Here is a 21,502-nt window from a genome sequence, read left to right as displayed (position 1 = left end):
GATAAAACAAAACTTATAAGGAGAAAAGTACAAGTTCAATATGATGAGTGATGATACTATCCAACCGGCTTGATCGTTGAATGATCAAGAAGATCATTAAATGTTGTCTAAAAATACCAAGGTGAACACCCTTATTTAGTTAGATAGGTATAATTACCTTAATCTTTTTGTTATGGGGTGCATATGATAGTACCTCAATGTGTATCTGTTTCAACTATTACGAAATTTGTGTAAAAACTAAAACGTTTTAACAACATATCTAGTCTAGAACATTGTTGAGTTTGAAAATATATAGAAAAATACATCTAAATTTTTAACTATATATACATTCCAAAACAATGTTGAGTTTCAAAATAGATAGAAAAAAATAGTTACTAACAAATGAAGGTCATTCAGGCTTTGATTCTTTATGCCTGATTCTTTTTGGACTAATAACATAAACAAATTCAACGTATTAAAACATCATAGAGGTTAAGATATTTAAACCAGGGTTCTGTCAAACAAACTTTAGTCCGGGATTATTTATGTCAGTTTAGCAATCGACTAAAGGCTTAATTATATTTATTGTTTAAGCATGATATATTATTTCATTTGCTCAATATCAGATCAAATGCGATAATAAATTTGGCCTTAAAACACCTTGGCTGAAATATTTCAATGTGAACATTATTCACTCTAGGTGGTAATATTTTAGTTATTCTTATATCGTATAGGAACTTTATGGTAACTATTATCGATCATCATTACTCCCTAGCTCCTTTTTCATCAGTCATCTTATTATATACTAACTCAGATCCCGCTGGAAGTTGTAGATACAAACTACAAAGTCATCAACCCTACAAATTTAGCAATCTACTAAATCCTAAAACCAAAAAATAATCAAATATTATTTTCCTTTCTAATTTTAATAAATTTTCAATAATTACAATTTTATTTTCCTTCATATGGATTACTGAAGGAAAAATATTACCTTCATTTGACGGAAATCTTCACTAAATGTACGTAGTTGAGACTGGCTTATATAAGCAGCACAACATAATAACAATACAAGAGGAATTGATAAAAGAAAATGAAATTTCCATCTTATCAAAGCTTGATTTAATTTGGTGTAACTAACTTAGTAGTTCTACCTTTCCCAACTTTGTCTGACCTTTGATCTCGTTGTGACACACTCTGGACTTTCGCTTTCTCCTATCTTTAGATTCATTCCCTGATAACCTCTTACTCTGCTTCTCTTTCCCCTTCTCGATATCTCTCAATCCGTATTAAATATCTACATATATATTCTCCCATGGATAAGTATCTCTACTTAGACTTCGATATCTTAAATGTCTTGAATTCAATTCCTCTTGGACTTTAACTTCTACATGCAAATACTATTTAGTGTGTGAAGAAAAAATATGATAAGGTTGTAACAATTGTCTAAAAAAACAGAATAAACCAAAAATGGGGTCTCTCCACCTAGTAGTATCATATTCAATTGCAACTATACCATTGTATAATCCTTTGAATATTCGAAATTATTTCATAATTTACTGGAATTGAAGGTTAAAATAGCAGTTCAAGCATAAATAGTAAAATGAATGTCGAATTTATAACTAAAAACAAATTTCATAGTAACAAAATTCAAAAGCAAAATAAGAAAAAATGGAAAATCTGATTGTCCACACAGATTTAATCTCTTTAAAGCTATCTTGTTGTGCGTGTCATCATAGATTTAGAAGATTGAAGTCGAATGGAGTAATAAATAAGTGTCTTTTTGTAGAGGGTTTTGGAAAAGTTGAATATATAGTTGTATCTAAGTTGTTCGGAATTCTACCCATCAAAAACTTTTGAGTTGCTCCTAATACAGTGTACATTTACTTCTTGCGTTCAAAGGGTCCTTTTATTTTCTTAATAAAAACAAGAACCATATTAAGTTCAGGACAGTTTCAAAGATGTTTAGATTCCAAAACATATTTTTTAGTTATATCTTCTACATTGATAATGATATGTAGTATTTATGAAGGGTGTAATGGTAATTGAAATTTGATGGGTAATTTGGTAATTCAAGTTTGACATTTGAACTTCACACTTATAATATATATATATATATATATATATATATATATATATATATATATATATATATATATATATGATGTGATTTTCAATCCTAACGTGCATGGTTAATTAGTACTTACTTAAGAAAAGAAAAACTGCAGTAATTTACGTTTGACACTCTTTGTTTCCGTTCTTGAAAATCTTCCCTACCTTTTTACTATTTCATTTAATAATTCATCTTATCTTCTCTCTTTTTCACTTTTCGCTTTACCTTATACACGAGGCCGGAGCCACGGATGTCGGTTACGAGTTCAGCTGAACCAGTAACTTTTGTTTAAATCTTATATTTATTTTTTAAAAATATATTAGTTATGTACAAATATTAATTTAGAACCCGATAACTTATAAATATTAAAATTCTAAACCCATAAACTTAAAATCCTATCTCAATCTCGACTAAACATGCTAGTAACTTTTACTAGCATGTTATAGACCCATGACTTATAATAGATAGTACACCGGCAGACATTAGCACACAATTTTAAATTTCAATCTTTTTTTTCTTTAAAAACGTGTATAATCAATGACCAAAATATTATTTAATTTTGACTATACTCTTCAGGTAGCCAATTTGCTACTTCTCCTCTTCTATATATAAAGCTCCTTTATCCTTCCCAAAACATACACCAAGCAGCTTTTGTGAGAATTTTGAAACATCACAAAAGTTGCACATTTAAAAGAAGAAGAAGAAGAAGACAAAAAAAGATGCGTCCAGCTTCATCAGCTATCACCTTCTTGATTCTTCTTTTTATCTCCATCTATATTTTGAAGAAAACCCTAAAAAAGTTTCCAAGATCATCGATAACTATAGTACTAAACTATGTAGTTTTTATCGCTACTCAGTTGAAATGGGCTTGGGAAATTCTCCTCCTTCAATCTTTTTCTCATCCTTATAATCTTAGTTCAATTTCTCGAAATGCTCATGATCAGGATCAGGATCATGATCATGAGCTTGAAGTTATGCATTATGAACCCGAATCAGAGTCTTCGGGTTCAGTAGAATGTGCAGTTTGTTTGTGCAAGATTGAAGAAGGAGAAGAAGTTAGAGAGTTAAGATGTGATCATCTTTTTCATAGGGTGTGTTTAGATAGGTGGCTTGGTACGGGACGTATGACGTGTCCGTTATGTAGAAACCATCTCAAGCCACCTCCCCTCGTTGCTAATTTGCATCAAGAGGTTATTTCATTCGATTTTGTCTCAGGTACGAGGTCGAGAGATCGTTATCAATGGTGGACACGATAAATAAAATATTTGCATGATTATGGTAGAAGGAAGATGAACATTATAGTTCTTAGGAGATATATGTATCATTTCCATTTTCATGCATCTCTTGTAAATTATATGGCAATGGTAAACTTAATTAATGATGATGATGATGAAGAAAAAATCAGTCTATTTGTGAGTATGCCATGTATCAAATAATATTCCTTTTGAATCATTTAGTGGTAACTAATTACTGGTATATTCACTCTCTAGTCTTTATATTTTCAATTCAAATTTGGTTTCTTCACACCAAAGTTTGACCACTCAATTCTGTGAAACCCTAGAAATTTATTGAAAACTATTTGATACATGCTTTTACCTTTTTTGGATGATAATAACTATATTATGTTGTTTGTATTACACCCCTAAACTTATTTTTCTAGCGTCGATGCCTATATTACCACCTTATCATGGCAAGAGACAAGGAAAGTCAAAGGTGGACGCAATATATGCGCAATGGGTTTATCAGAATTCAGTGTTTTCAATGTATGACTAACTCTATCAATCTTTCGTAGGCACTATTGCGACCCAAAGAGTTGGCCCATCCATGTACCAACTCAAAACCAAGAACGCTTCATTCGGCATGATTATTATGGAGGAGATGCCGATGTAGAACATATATTCATATATAAGAACCCACTAAAATTTCAATAAATATTTAATATAAACACATAATTGTAGAAGTGCAATGAGTCTCAAGCTATGAATTATCTTACAGGTCAAACCTATCAAATTTAAATTCTAGATTCGCCACTAAAAGAGTGATTTCACCTCGTTGTCACTCAACTAATCCGGATTGGTGTCATGTAAGTCTCATTAAAAGGGAAAGCATTCCTAGAATTTTTGTTATTCTCGTGACTCAGAAACTTTTAGTTAATGATGAACGGATCTTACCTATTTTTCATCTAACCTTTGAATCAACAATACACATAATTTTGACTTGTTTAATCATCCAATCAGGACTTTGTAATTTCAGTAGAAACAATAATAATTATGTCTAAAACAAGCATAATATGTGATCAGTATTTCTTTTCAAAGTGATATATGGAAATTTGAAGGAAAAAAAAGAATACATAATAAATTCGTAGAATGTTTCAAGGACATTGTAAAAAGAATTTTTTAGAAAGGAAGAACTGAGTCTTATACGTGTTAATTCCATAGCCGTCTTTCTCAGCCACCATTTTAGAAGCAAGTTTGTAAAAGTCAAGTGTGGAATATTTCATTATTTTTAAATAAAATTTTGTGTAACGACCCGGCCGGTCGTTTTAAATATTACAGCCCCGTTCTTCCATATTCTGCTCATTTTGTTTTTTATAGTTGTTATGCGACTTACCGGGGTAGTTGGTTCGGGTCCGGTGAGGTTACGGAATGAATTGGAACACTTAGTTCCAAGGTCTAAAGCTTAATTTGAAAATGTTGACCGGATGTTGACTTATGTGTAAACGACTTCGGAATAGAGTTTTGATGATTCCAATATCTCCGTATCATATTTTGGATTTAATTAGGAGTGTGTCTAAAAAATTATTTGGAAGCCCGTAGTTAAATTAGGCTTGAAATGGCGAAAATAGGAAGTTTAAGTTTGGAAGTTTGACCGGGGAAATGACTTTTTGATATCCAGATCAGAATCTAGTTCTGAAAATTTGCATAGGTCCGTTATGTCATTTATGACTTGTGTGCAAAATTTGAGGTCAATCGGACTAGATTTGATAGGTTTCGGCATCAAATGTAGAAGTTGGAATTTTTTAGTTTCATTAAGCTTGAATTGGGATGTGATTCATGTTTTACTGTTGTTTGATGTGATTTGTGGCCTCGACTAAGTTCGTATGATATTTTAGGACTTGTTGGTATATTTGGTTGAGTTCCTGGGGGGCCTCGGGTGAGTTTCAAATGGTTAACGGATCAAATTTAAACTTACGGAAAAATCTGAAAATTTGGGCCTTCTGGTGCAATCGCACCTGCGGAATTTCGCTCGCAAGTGCGAGTTCACAGAAGCGAGCATGTCAGAGTAGAACCAGACAAGGGGGAGGTGAGCAGTGGCTGCATGTGCGAGGGAAGATTCCGCACCTGCGTTATCGCATATGCGAACGAGGGGTCACAAATGCGCGCGTGACCGCAAAAACGGACTGCTTCTCGCATAAGCGGGAAGGCGACCGCAGAAGAGAAGGAAGGCCAACATTGGAAAATACCGCAAATGCGATGGATTATCCACATAATCGGAACCGCAAATGCGGTTAAGTGTCCGCATGTGTGAAAGCACTAGAAAAATTACAAAGCTGAGGTGTTCCGATATTTTGTCATTTTGGACATTTCAAGCACAGTTTGGGGGAATTTCTCAGAGGGTGTTTACAGGAAACTTGAGTTAAGTCAGTTATGATCATTGTTAGTCAATAATATTGAATTATCATTGAATATTCCAACTAGATTACGTCTTTTTGAGGTGAAATTCGAGGATTTGGGCCTAGAGATTTTAAAATAAGATTTGAGGATTTGAAGGTTGAGTTGATGTCGGAATTTGGTAAATTTGGTATGGTTGGACTCGTGGTTTAATGGACGTTCATATTTTGTAACTTTTGTTGGGTTCCAAGACATGAACCCCACTGATGATTTTTGAGTTGAATTTCGAATTTTGTTGGAAAATTAGTATTTTCATATGGAATTAATTCCTATAATTTGTGTTGACTGTATCAAATTAATTATGACTAGATTCGAGGCGTTCAGAAGCCGATTTGAGAGGAAAAGTCATATTGGAATAAAGAACTTGCACTGTTTGAGGTAACTAACACTTCTAAATTTGGTTTTGAGGGTATGAATCCCTGAATTACGTATTATGTGAATTGTTTGGAGGCGACGTGCATGATAGGTGACGGGTGTGTGGGCGTACACCATAAAAATTGTGACTTAATTGATTATGTGGAGTTGAATATTTATATAAACATATCATTATCCACATATCCTTCACGTGTGAGAGGAAATTGAGTTGGGACTCATCTTAAAGATCATGTTTAGGCTACGTGCCGATATTTTTGGGACCCATAAAGGTCTTTTTTTTGGGGTAATTAATTAGGCTTTTTATTAATCATCAAAGCAATTACAAATCATTAGCTTAGCACAACTCAGCCACCTAATCTTACAAAAAAACATAATCAAAGATCTCAGATTTCCTATACAACAATGCTATATGTAGATTAAGGAAGAAACTTAGAAAATTAGCTTTTGCATTAAGCATTTTAGCTCCCCAGCAGCCCTGCAGCTACAAACACATGCTATCTATTTTTTCACTCCTTCACAATCTGTGGCCACCCCTTAAAAAATTCTTGCATTCGTCTCCTTCGGTAGCTCCAGGGGTCTTATTTCAATTGAATTACTTGGTTAAATTATAATTTTGTGCTCAGACATGTCTATCATTTGCATATCATATCTTAGTCTCTTTTGTCATTCATTGATACATCATTTCATCATGTCTGGTTGATTTTTATGTCATTGAGAGCCCGGGAGATTGGAGATTTTTAGTGATTTTTATGGGATCGGGCTGCACGCCGCAACATGTTCTATTTCTTTATGCCTGGATCTGACTATTATAGCGCTTGGGCTGAAAGAGCCCCTCTGCATGGAGATACCTAGGCATGAAGTTTCCATATATATATATATATATATATATATATATATATATATATATATATATATATGGAGATCCCTAGGCATGGAGTTGCATTATTTATTTACATTTAGGGATGGAGTTCCCTAGGCTGGATTGGCCTTGTACACTACTGAGTGACTGACTCTCAGTTGATATATATGTATTTGGGATGGAGTTCCCTGGGCTGGATTGGCCATATACAATACTGAGTGATTGAGTATTCTGAGAGTGTGAGTACACGAGGTTTCCATTGTGGTACATCACATACATCATATATTTTGGCATGTAGATATAGAGATTTCATATTCATCATATCATGCATAATTTATCTATTTTACTTGTACTGAGTTTAAATACTGAACTTCAGAACATGCCTACATTTTTGTATTGTTATTTGTATATTGGACTGTACCTGTGGAGCTCGTCACTACTTTCACCCCAAAGGTTAGTCTTGTTACTTATTGAGTACATGGGGTCGGTTGTACTCATACTACACTCTACACTTCGTGTGCAGATCTATATACTTCCGGATACGGCAATTGCAAGATTTTAGAGTTTTATATGTTGGAGACTATCGAGGTAGTTGTTTGGCGTCCGCAGACCTTATCTCTTTATCCTTTCAATTGATTGTACTGTTTTATATTTCCAGATAGTGTTTTATCAATCAGACTATATTATCATTTAGATGCTCATGTACTTAGTAACACCGAATTTTAGGAGTGTATTTATAATAGTATTTGTGGGATATTCTATTAAATTGAAATATTATGTTTTCAAACATAAAAGATTATTGTGATTTATTGAAGTTATCGGCTTGCCTAGTATTGAGATAGGCGGTATCACGACATGCGAATTTCACTTTTTGATAGGGTGAAATCAAATGGTGAGGACAAGTACACGACATGAGACGTCTGTACTTATCTTCGATAGGGTGCCGAGCCCTTAGGAAAATTTTACTTTCTTGTATTTTGTCGTGTAAATTTGTTGATTCCGGAAACTAATTTTTTGTTATTTTATTCTCACAAATGGTGAGGACAAGTACTACTGGATCGGACGGCCAACCACCAGTGCCACAAGTTAGGGCCACGAGAGGTCGGGGCCGTGGTAGAGACCGGGGTAATGGTAGAGGCCGAGGTGTAACTCTATAACAATTGGACCAGCACCTATAGAACCACCAGTTTCTGTAGCTCAAAAGCAGGTTCGAGATATAGTTGAGCCGGCGGTACCAGCTCAGGCACCAGCTGTGCCTATTGTGATTCCAGGCCTTCAGGAGGCTTTAGCCCATATATTGACTGTTTTCTGTAACGATCCAACCGGTCGTTTTGAGAATTTTCACTTCGCTCGGTAGTTTACGGGCATGAGTAGCTTTGTATGATGCATTATGAATTATGTGAATCATCGGTTTTGATTTTCACGTTATTCGGAATCAAATTGGAAGAATGAATTTCATTGTTTAAGCTTTAAATTGGGAGAATTGACTAAGTTTGAATTTTTGTGAATTTGAACCCGGAACTGAGTTTTGATTGCTCCATTAGGTCTGTTGGGTGATTTTTAACTTAGGAGCGCGTCCGGATTGTGATTTAGAGGTTCATTATTGATTTTGGCTTGAAATAGCGAAAGTTGAATTTTTGAGAAGTTTGAGCGGGGGGTTGAATTTTTGATATTGGGGTCGGAATCCGATTATGAAAATTAGAATAGGTCCATAATGTGAAATATGACGTGTGTACAAAATTTGAGGTCAATCAGAAGTAATTCGATAAGTTTCGATATCAGTTGTGGAAGTTGAAGTTTCAAAGTTCATAGATTTTGATTTGAGGTGCGATTCATCGTTTCGATGTTTTTATGCATGATTTTAGGCCTCGAGTAGGTCTGTATTATGTTATTGGACTTGTTGGTTTATTCAGACGGGGTCCCAAATGGCTTGGATGAGTTTGGAACGAGGTTCGGATCAATTTCGTTTCATATTGCATTGTTGAAGGCTGCTGGTTTTGGTGTTTCCACATCTGCGGAAGATTGAACGCAGATGCGAGTCTGCAGATGCATAAAGTTGGTCGCAGAAGTGAAGGAAGGCTGGGATAGGATTGATCGCAGAAGCGGGAAATTGGGGCGCATCAATAGCCCCGCAGAAGCAAAGGATTTGGGCGTAGAAGTGAGTTTTAGCGCAGCTGTGAAATTATTTCCGTAGAGGCGGTTGCGAGCCCAGGCTTTTCAGGTGCAAAAAGCCTGGGCAAAACCCTTTCAATTCGAGGGTTCGACATTTTCACCCATTTTCGTATTTTGGAGCTCGATTTGGGTGATTTTGGAGAGGAATTTATCCACACAACTTGGGGTAAGTGTTCTTGACTCCCTTGTGATTATATTCCATGAATCTACCTTTATTTTTGATAATTAGATTGTGAATTTTAAAGAGGAAATTGGGAGTTTTGGCCTAAAGTTTTATAATATGAATTTTTGAGTTTTGAACATCGAATTGGAGTCGAGTTTGAGTGAAACTAGTATGGTTGGAATCGTAATTGAATGGGTTGTTGAATTTTGTAAATTTTGTCAGGTTCCGAGGTGCGGGCCCAGGTTGGGCTTTTGATTCAAGATTTGATCTTTTTCGATCGGGATTGGTTCCTTTAGCATTGTTTGATGCATTTAAGTTGTTTTTGGTTAGTTTCGAGCCGTTCGGAGGTAGGAACGTGTGGGATGGCATCTTTGGAGCATCGCTTGGTTTGCTTGACATTGGTATTGGCTTGTTCGAGGTAAGTAACTCTTCTAATCTTGGAGCTGAGGGCATGAAACCCCAAAATACGTGTTGAAGGATTAGTGTTGAGGTGATGCACATGCTAAGTGACGGGAGTGTGGGAAAGCACCTTGTCAATTGAGACTCTGTTGTTTCTATAGAACTATATTATGGTCTTACTTTGTTGATATCCGTGTTTTCACCATGCGATAAAGTAGTTAAGCTGTCAATCTTGCTAGATATCATTTTAGGCATTATGCCGATACTGTTTGGACCCACAGTGGTCGTTTCTTACTGTCATCTCACTGATTTTATTGATATTTCATACTCAGTCATATCCACGCATTCATACCATATCTTAGTCTCTGTTGTTATTTATTGATGTATCATATCATTATTTTCGGGCTAGTTTCATAACATTGTGAGCCCGTGGGAGAAAGACTAGAGAGATTGATGACTGAGTGAGGCCGCGTAAATGATTATGAGTGACATTTATGGGATCGGGATGCACGCTGCAACATGTTATATTGATTTATCCCTGGATCTGGCTTATGATAGTGCTTGGGCTGTTGGAGCCCCTCCGGAGTATGCACACCCCCAGTGAGTGCAGTTGTTATTATTGAGGGATGGATCTTCCCTGGATATGGATCTTGTTCGAAGAATTATATACCAATAGATGGATATTCTCCACGGGTTGGATTGGCCCTACTCGGTACTGAGTGACTGATGATCAGTTGATGTGTATATTCTGGGATGGATCTTTCTTGGGCCGGATTGGCCATATACAGTACCGAGTGATTAAGCATGATGAGTTGGATGTGTGAGAATGTGAGATTAAGTACTCTAAGAGTGTGAGTACATTATTTCATCTCTGAGATACATTGCATTGGCATGCACATATGACATACAAGCATATAGATGTATTTTTCTTATGTTGTACGGTATCACGGCATTCATGACTTCTCACACACATTGGCATATGGGTATAGTGATGCATTTCTCACTAGCTATCTGGAATGGAAAAATGAAACATCTTATTTATTGTTGAAAGGAGCTTTGTGAAAAATCACAGTTTTCAAACTTACTCGTATATTGGCCCGACCTTTTTGTTAGCTCGTCACTACTTTCAACCTAAGGTTAGTTTTGTTACTTATTGAGTACATAGGGTCGGTTGTACTCATACTACACTTCTTCACTTTGCGTGCAGATGATGGTTGTTGATGTTGTTGTGTTCGATGGGAGTTGGATTTGAAGATGTACCTGCGCCCCGGACGTAGCTTCCTCTTGTTCGTTGTAGTCTTAGATCTATAAAAATTATGTTTATGTACTTTTCAAACAGACGATGTATTTATTTCATTTCATCTTTGTAAATTCTATTCTTAGAAGCTCATGATTTGTACTACCAGTTCTTGGGAAATGTATAAGATTCAGATAATTCCTTTAGTTCAATTGTCTTATTAATATTATTGAAATTGAATGGTTATTAGTTGGCTTACCTAGCAGGTTGGGTTAGGTGCCGTCACGACTAGTGGATTTTGAGTCGCGGCATTTTCACTGGCCTTGCTCAGGTGGTTTCAGCTCAAGCCGCACCAGCCACTTCTCAGGCCGGGGGAGGTACTCATACCCTTATCGCCCGTACACCATAGTAGGTAGTGCAAGGACTTCAAATACCAGGGGCACTACCATTCCAGCCGGTTGCCGCTGCTCAGGCCTAGGTGGTCCTATTATGAATGACGAGGAGTAGAAGATATTAGAGAAGTTTGGGAGACTCCATCCTCCAACTTTCACTGGAACAGAGTCAAAGGATGCTTCATACAATGTGTATTCTGGAGACCAGTGGGTTCTCATTTACTACTTTTGTGCTAACTAGGGAAGCCTTAAGATGGTGGGAGACTTATGAGAGGAGTAGAGAAGTTGGTACAACACCACTTGCATGGCATGAGCTCTCCATATTATTCCTGGAGAAGTTTATGCCACAAACCCAAAGAGAGGAACTGCGCAGGCAGTTCGAGCATTTACGCTAAGAGGAGATGTCTGTGACTCAGTATGAGATATGTTTTTCAAAATTGGCTCGTCATGCAGTTTGGTTGGTTCCCAATGAGAGGGAAAAGATCAGGAGGCTTATTAGTGGCCTCAACCATTAGTTTTGAATTTTTTTATAGGTCTGTTATGTCATTTATGACTTGTGTTCAAAATTTGAGTTAAACGGACTTGATTTGATAGATTTCGGCATCGAATGTAGAAATTAGAAATTTTTTAGTTTCATTAAAATTGAATTGGGCTGTGATTCGTATTTTTAGCATTGTTTGATGTGATTTGAGGTCTCGATTGAGTTCACGAGAGGCCTAAGGTGAGTTTTGGATGGTTAACGGATCAAATTTGGACTTAAGGAAAAATCTGGAAATTTTGGCCTTCTAGTGCAATCACACCTGCAGCATTTTGCTCGCAAGTGCGAGCTCACATAAGCGAGCATGGCAGAGCACAAGAGAACAAGGGGGAGATGAGCAGTGGCCACAGGTGCGAGGGAAAACTCCGCATCTGCGTGATCGCATATGCAAACAAGGGGTCCCAGATTCGCGCGTGACCGCAAAAGCGGACTGCTTCTCGCAGAAGCGGGAAGGCGACCACATATGGGGAGGAAGGCCAGCCTTGGAAAACACTGCATATGCGATGGATTCTATGTAGAAGCAGAACCGCATATGCGGTTAAGTGTCCGCATGTGCCAAAGCACTGAAAAAAATACAAATAGTGGGGTTCCTATATTTTTGTCATTTTGGACCTTTCGAGCACGGTTTGGGTGATGTTTCAGAGGGAATTCACGAGAAAACTTGAGGTAAGTCACTTATGATCTTTTTTAGTCAATAATATTGAATTTGTATCCAATATTCCGACTAGATTATGAGTTTTTGAGGTGCAATTCGAGGATTTAGACCTAGGGATTTGAAAATAAGATTTGAGAATTTGAAGGTCGAGTTGATGTCGGAATTTGGTATGGTTGGACTCATGATTGAATGGGCATTCATATTTTGTAATATTTATCGGGTTACGAGACATGGGCCCCACTGACGAATTTTTAGTTGAATTTCGGATTTTTTTGGAAAATTAGTATTTTCATATGGAATTAATTCTTATAATTTGTGTTGATTGTATCAAATTAATTGTGACTATATTCGAGGCATTCAGAAGCCGATTCGCGAGGCAAATACATATTGGAATAAAAACCTTGCACTGTTTGAGGTAACTAACACTTCTAAACTTGGTTTTGAGGGTATGAATCCCTGAATTACATGTTATGTGAATTGTTTGGAGGTGATGCACATACTAGGTGACAGGCATGTGGGCGTGCACCATAAAAATTATGATTTAATTGATTCTGTGGAGTTGCATAATCAAATAATCATATCATTATCCACATATCCTCCATGTGTGAGAGGAATTTGAGTTGAGACTCATATTAAAGATCATGTTTAGGCTACGTGCCGATATTTTTGGGACCAACAGAGGTCTTATTGCTATTGAATTACTTGGTTAAATTACAATTTTGTGCTCAGTGATATCTATCATTTGCATATCATATCTCAGTCTCTATTGTCATTCCTAGATACATCATTTCATCATGTCAGGTTGATTTTCATGTCATTGAGAGGCCGAGAGACTAGAGATTTTGAGTAATATTTATGGGATCGGGTTGCACGCCGCAACATATTTTATTTATTTATGCATGGATCTGGTTATTATAGCACTGAGGTTGAAGAAGTCCCTCCGGAGTCTGCACCCCCCATAATGAGCGCATTTTTCTTTATATTTGGGATGGAGTTCCCTAGGCATGGAGTTTCCTTATTTATTTATTTCCAGGATGGAGTTCCCTAGGCATGTAGTTTCCATATATATATATATATATATATATATATATAATATATATTTATATATATATATATATATACATATATATACACATATATACAGAGAATGAAGTTACAAATAGAATCAACGCTATCAGGTTAGTCTTATACCTTTATTATATAATACTATGAAAATAACAATAAATTTAAAAACCTTTATTGATATCATATATTTGTTTTTCAGTCGTGGGCAAGGTATTAATAAACTTCATGCTGAAATTGTTTTTGATCTGAAATAAATGCTTGATAACAATAATGTTTTGGCAAAGGCAGTTAGGATGGTCAGAGATCGATTCCAAGAGAATATAGACTCCAATGTTAAGCTCAGATTAATAGGAAAACGAGGTACTGGTGGTAGAACATACAACTTACCAACAATACCAAAAGTAGTTGCTTTGGTGGTTGGTGATTTTGAAGTTTCTGGAAGTGATTGCAATATCACTATAGAAATACAAGCTGGACAACTGTCACGATTCCCCTAAGACCTCAATCAAATACACCAACCAGTCCTAAAATATCACACAAACTTAGTTTAGCCTTTCAATCACCTCAAATAACACTAAAAACACAAATTACATATCGATTCAAGCATATTGAACTTCAAAGTTTCAAACTTCTACATCTGACGCCGAAATCTATCAAATCAGGTCTGATTGATCGCATATTTTGCACACAATTCATAATTGACATTATGGACCTATTTCAATTTCTGAAATCGGAATCTGACCCTGAGATCAAAATGTCTACTCCCGGTTATACTTTCCAAAATTTATCAAATTTCCAACTTTCGCCAATTGACGCTAAAATGACCTACGGACCTTTGAGTCAACATCCGAACACGCTCCTAAGACCAAAATTACCTACAGATCTATTTGAACCGTCGAAACACCATTCCAGAGTTGTCTTCACATTGTTCGAACTACGGTCGATTCCTACGACTTAAACTTCCATTTTAGGTACTATTTGTCCCATTTCACTTCAAACCAAAAACAAAACTTTCCGAAAAGTCACAAAACCCAAAATTGAAACAGAGGAAGCAATAATTAGGAGTTTGGGGCTAATACTCTCATAACGACCGGCCGAATCGTTACAACAGCTACAAAGAATAAATGAACTAAACGCTGTATATTTAGATCTACAATATCTTTTGCCTTTTCCTTATCGTGAAGATGGGTACAGATAGGATATTCCTTTAAGTCAAGGTGATGAATCATTGAGAGGAAAACAATGTGTTTGCATGCGAGAATTTTTCACTTATAGAATTCAGGAAAGAAAAGTTGAAGTTCCCACCATCGATCCTTCATCCCAAGGTAAAAGGATAATTCTACCTTCAAGCTTTACTTGCTATATATAGTTCAGAATTATCAAGATGCTATGGCAATATGCAAATGGGCTGGGTACCCTGTTCATTTTATCACATTTACTTACAATCCTAAGTGGCCAGAGATTACTAGATTTATGGAGAGCAGGGACTTGAATCCTGAAGATCGTCCAAACATTTTAAGTAGGGTGTTCAAAATTAAATTGGACCTCTTAATAAAGGATTTGAGATATAATCATGTTTTCGGACAAGTGAAACAGGTATACAATATTTAGAATTTAATTTAAATAAAGATGGTGATTTTATATGATTTTTTTCTACGATTCAGACAATTGTTTTATCTAATAAACTTGCATAGTTTCCAATGCAACGATTTATACCATTGAGCTCCAAAAATGAGGGCCGCCTCATGCTCATATCTTACTTTTTCTTCATGAACATAATAAATTTTCATCTGCGTCATATATTGATCGAATAATTTTGGCATAAATACCAGATGAAGTGGGTGATCCTAATTATTATAATGCCATAAAAAGTTTAATGATACATGGTCCATGTGGTTATGCTTGGAAATATTCTCCTTGCATGCAGAATGGTAGACGGACAAAGCACTTATCTAAAAAGTTTGTTAACGCAACAATGGTTGATGAAGAAGGGTAACCTGTTTATAGAAGAAGGGATAATGGTAGAACAATTATGAAAAATGGTATTGATTTGGATAACAGGTATGTGGTGCCACACAATCGGTTCTTATTATTAAAATATTCTGCTCATATCAATGTGGTGTGGTGCAATTACACAAGATCCATTAAGTATGTCAATAAAGGTCATGATCGTGCAACTACTATTATTTCTCAAAGTACTCATGACTATGGTTCATCAACTATTGATGAAATCAACGTGTATTATGATTGTCGCTACATATCCCTAGGTGAAGCTACTTGGAGAATATTTAAATTCCCAAATCACCATAGAGAACCGTCACTGGAAAGTCTATCATTCCATCTTCCAAATGAACAAAATGTCATTTTCTCAGATGATGATCCAATTGATAATGTTGCCAGTACACTAACTGTAAAGGAATCAATGTTTTTAGGATTGTTTGTGTCACGACCCAAAATCTGACCAATCGTGATGGAACCTAACTGTAACGACCCGACTTGTTATTTTGAGTAGTTACTCTCCTTTCAACTATTTAAAATCAAGAATAACTTCCTACGAGGTATTATGACTTGTACACAAAATGTGAGTTCATTCCGGATTGATTTGCTATGTTTCGATATCATTTCTTCAAGAATACGTGGTATCATATTAAGGAAATGGCTCCAAATTCAGTTTTGATTGAAGAATTAGATCCGTATTGAAAATTTGGAGCCATAGCAAAAAGAATCGTGAACTTCAGACATCGTATGAGAGAGTTATGCCCATTTTCGTATCGGAGGAGATTTCCCGTAGCCGCCGATGCCCTGGGTAAAGATGGGTGCTAGCCCCGGCGCTGGGAATTTTTGGGATACTGGAAATAGTGCCATAGCCAGCGCCCCACAATACTTGTGACGCTCGAAAATACCAGAGGCTCTATAAACGGAGTTTTGGCCCTTTTTGACATAAAAATAGTTGGGGAGCTCGGTTTGGGTGATTTTTACGAGTAAACATTGGGGTAAGTATTCTTTATCCTATATTGATTATATTTCATTATTTCATACTCATTTACATCATGAATCCATGAATTTATGAAAGAAAAATCAGATTTTTTGTAAAATCCTCCAAAAATGTAAATGAAAATTTGAAGGTCAATCCGATATTCGAATTTGATAAAATTGGTATGGGTTGACTCGTAATTGAATGGGTTATCAGATTTTATGAGTTTCTCGGGATTCTGAGACATGGGTCCCACGGGATATTTTTGAGTTAAATTTTGGATTTTGTTGGAAAAAATTGTTTTCTCATATGGAATTAATTCCTACGATTCGTGTTGAGTATATTGAATTAATTGTGAAAAGATTTGAAACTTTTAGAGACCAAGTCTAGAGATAAGGGCATCCCAAAGTAGGATATTTACGCTGTTAAGGTAAGTAACAGTTTTAACTCTGGTTTTGAGGGTATAATAACCCGGAGATTTGATATCACGTGATGGTTTGGAAGTGATACCCACGCTAGGTGACGAGCGTGCGGGTATGCACCGCGAGGGATTGAGACTTGGTCTGCCCCATGAGGCTGTGAGGCCTAATGGCTAATATCTGTGGTTAAGTGTTTATTTGTTGTTGAACTTGTTTTCCTTCATGTTAGAGATCGTATTTAGGCTTTATTCATGCTCACAGTATTGGTACTCAGTCATAGAAATTATTGTACATGTTTACTTCAGTCTCTATTAATCCCTAATATGTGGTGATACTTGATGTGGGTTGTGTTCCCTTATTGTTGATGATGGTGAGGCTAGTGAGGTACATGATTGATTGAGGTCGAGGGCCTGGTTGTGAGGATATTAATACCATAACGCGTGATTTGTCCGCGTAGCACGTGAGTTGACCGTGCGAGTCCATGTATTGATATCATAGCGCGTGAGTTGTTCGCGTAGCATGTGAGTTGACCGAGCGGATTCAGGTATTGATATTATGGCATGTGAGTTGTCCGTGCTTAGCGCTTGGGCTTTGGGAGCCCCTCCGAAGTCTGTACACACCCCTAGTGAGCGCATAATGTTGAGTCTTTTGAGTATTGAGTGTTGAGTGCGAGCGATGAGTGATGGAGTGAAACTGATGTGATGTTCTATTTATTTGTGTTGTTGCAACATTTATCTGATAAACTTATTTGTGGCATTTACTGAGTTATGGAATTTACCTGGTTATTTCTGTTTATTTTAAAAATTATGAAAATAAATAATTGGACTATTTTACTTAGCTCGTTACTATTGCTTAGTTCCTTAGTTATTTCTGTTACTTGCTGAGGTGGTTGTACTCATGCTACACCCTGCACTTTATGTGCAGATCCGGGTGAGTTACAGCGCGACGATCGTTGAGTTCAGGCCGGATATCTGTGGAGATTGCAAGGTAGCTGCTAGCGTCCGCAAGACCTTGTTACTCCTTTTATCATTTCTTCTTTTGGATTGTATTGGCAGTTAGACAGTTTCATTTCTTAGTTCCTAGATTTAGACGTTCATGACTTAGTGACACCCCGATGTTTGGGGCTCGTTTCCGTATTTCTAAAATTATAATAAGAGTTGATTTAGTTTATGAAAAATTTAAGTTTTGAAATATTTTATTAAATTCTTATAATTGGTTTAGTAGAAATATTTTAGGAAGTAGGCTTGCCTTGTAACATGATAGGCGCGCTCACGATCATGGTCAGATGTTGGGTCGTGACACTAACCCAACCCATTAGGTAAGTCATTTAAATACAAACCAATTTCATTAGGTTTATCGAGGAAAATAAATGATAAAGTAATTGAACCTTTCTACTTTTCCCAAGGACTAGTAGTACAACTCATGAGCTTCTAAGATTTAGAAACTACAAAGCTGATATGAAATAAAATACATCATTTATTTGAATTATAACCATGTTCCCCCATTTATTGCTCAATTTATGCCTTAAAGTTGTTTTATGACTTACCGAGTTAGTTGGTCTTGATCCGGAAGAACTTTTGAGTGAAATGAGACATTTAGTCTCATAATTGAAAACTTAAGTTGGAAAAGTTAACCGGATGTTGACTTATGTCTAAATGACCTCAGATTTGAATTCTTATGATTCCAATAGCTCCGTATGGTAATTTTGAACTTAGCAGCGTGTCTGAAGAAATATTTGGAGGTGGGTAGTGGAATTAGGCTTGAAATGGCGAAAGTCGAATTTTAGGGAAGTTTAACCAGGGCGTTAACTTTTTTATATCGGGGTCGAAATACGAGTCTGAAAATTTGAATACCTATGTTATGTCATTTATGACTTGTGTGCAAAATTTGAGGTCAATCATACGTGAATTGATACGTTCCGGCATCGTTTGTCGAAATTGGACGTTTTGAAGTTTATTAGGCTTGAATCTATGTGTGATTCGTATTTTTGGCATTTTTTGATGTGATTTGAAGGCTCGACTAAGTTCGTATGACATTTTAAGACTTGTTGGTGTATTTGGTTGGGGTCCCGGGGGACCTCAGGTGAGTTCGGATGCTTAACGGATTGAATTTGGATTTGGAGGAGGAGCTGAAGTAGTTGGGAATCTGGTGTGATCGCACCTGCGCGTAAAAGGGCTGCAAGTGAGATCTCGCGGAAGCGAGGCATGAGTCGCAAAAGTGAAAATGCATGGGCTGGCCAGGCACCGGGGGACACACACGATTAGGTGACGAGCATGTGGACGCGCACCATATAAATTGTGTCTTGAATAAATCCTGTTAAGTTGTAAGATTAATGAATCATGTTATTATCTGAACATTCTCCACGTGTAATTGAGTCGATGCTTCTATTAAAGATCATGTTTAGGCTACGTGCCAATATTTTGGACCCATGGGGTCGTGTTGCTGTTGAATTAATTGTTCAAAAATATACATTTCACACTCAATAATATTTGTCCATTGTGAGGATATTTATGGGATTGAGCTAAGCGACGCTGCAGGCCATAATGGCTTTATACATTATTATTATATGGATCAGTGACACCGAGTTTTGGAAGTGTTATATTTGTATTTGTGAGATTTTTTCTGCTGAATTTAATTATTATGTTTTCAAATTTTAAAAGATATGGGGGTTTATTGAGACTGTCGGCTTGCCTAGTATTGAGATAGGCGCCAACACGACATGTGAGATTTTGGGTCGTGACACCGCCATACACCGCAACATCAACATCCAAAATATGCACACAAGGTGCATAAGTGTGGTATGTGTATAACCGACCCTATGTACTCAGAAAGTATTTTGTTTAACCTCGTCGTAGTGACGAGGATTTTTAGTAAAACGATATTCACTGTTATAACATGTGAACTATACTATCAATAGAAACAATTATAGAACATAACATATAAGGGTATAATGAAACAACTATGCGAGGCAGAAAAAGATTACTAGGAGAAATCACAATAGCAAATTCATAACTTTTCTGGTGTTAGAAATTTATTCAAGATGTCACATCAAATGTTACGGTAACACCTTTGTGCATTTATCTCATTAAATTAATAACTTTCCTGGTGTGAGAAATATATTCAAGATATCACATCAAATGGCACGGTAATACCTCCGTGTATTTATCTCATTAACTTCATAACTATTCTGGTGTGAGAAATATATTCAAGATATCACATCGAATGGCATGGTAATACTTCGTGTAGTTGTCTCATTCTCACCCAATATAAATATATATATATATATGTAGATCAAATCAATTGGAACGATAACACTCTTCGTGCATTTATCTCTTTCTCACCGAGCATACATATAACAGTACCAACTAGGTGGGAGAAATGCCAATAGCAATAAAAGAAATAAGGTGGGAGGCACATAGTAACACATGGGGAAAAGGATACAGAAAGAACAACGACTCTAAGTCACATAGAAAACAAAGGTGCAGAATAACAACTCAAGATAAAGGCATGAATTTACACACAACAAAAATATATCACAATATAATTTATGTCTCTTGTCCTCGCCTTCACAGAAACACCCTTCATGCCAGGAACATATGATAATATAAAAATAATGGTAATATAAATGAATTGGCACGGCATCACCCTTCGTGCTTTTACTCTCAAATGAAATGGCCCGGCACCATCCTTCATGCTCTACACTCAAGTGAAATGGTACGACATCATCCTTCGTGTTTTACACTCACATGAAATGGCAGGACATCACCATTCGTGCTTTACACTCTCCCACACATGATAATGTAAATGAAATGGTACGACATCACCCTTCGTGCTTTACACTCTTCCTTGCCAAGCGCATGTATATCATTAACAAGTAAGGTAGGAAGCATAAATAATATCAAGGAGAGTGTTTAACGAATGTTCCAAATTAAACATCAATCACGACTTTCAAGCCAATAACAATTAATTAAACTTCAAGTACTTTATTATTCCAGTATTTAACAAGTCTCAAAAATGATATTTGGAACACCCCTTTTCTTTTACCTTAACTCTCTTTAAAATGATAAAAGATAAAAATAATTTTTTAAGATCAAAAGGGTTTTCAATTAGAAAGTGACGAGATTTGTATCTCAAAAGATTTTTCATAGTCGCCACTTGACATTTGGTTTTGGTGTGCTAAGTCACCGTTTAAATCTGCACACAAGGTGCAGGAGTGTAGTATGAGTACAACCGACCCCACATACTCAATAAGTATTTTGTCTAACCTTGTCGAAGTAGTCACGAGGATTTTTAGTAAAATAATACTCACTGTTATAACATGTGTAGTATACTATCAATATAAACAATTATAAAACATAACTGATAAGGGTACAATGAAACAACTATGCGAGGCAGAAAAAGATTACTATGAGAAATCACAATAGCAAATTCATAACTTTCCTGGTGTGAGGAATATATTCAATATATCACATAAAATTATTCCAGTATATCAAC

General features: G+C 36.2%; 1 protein-coding gene across 1 annotated transcript in view; it reads left to right on the top strand.

The window, feature by feature from the left end:
• The first annotated feature begins 2,808 nt into the window (after window positions 1-2,808).
• The window catches only part of LOC104102703 (E3 ubiquitin-protein ligase RHA2B-like), a 22,626-nt gene continuing 3,932 nt past the window's right edge, over window positions 2,809-21,502 (top strand). Inside the window, exon 1 of the mRNA XM_070187087.1 lies at window positions 2,809-3,304. Coding sequence (XP_070043188.1) covers window positions 2,809-3,304 — 496 coding nt within the window. The remainder of the gene's footprint in view (window positions 3,305-21,502) is intronic.

The sequence above is a fragment of the Nicotiana tomentosiformis genome, chromosome 10 (assembly GCF_000390325.3).
Source record: "Nicotiana tomentosiformis chromosome 10, ASM39032v3, whole genome shotgun sequence".
Taxonomy (NCBI): domain Eukaryota; kingdom Viridiplantae; phylum Streptophyta; class Magnoliopsida; order Solanales; family Solanaceae; genus Nicotiana; species Nicotiana tomentosiformis.
This window is presented reverse-complemented; position numbering and strand designations above follow the sequence as displayed.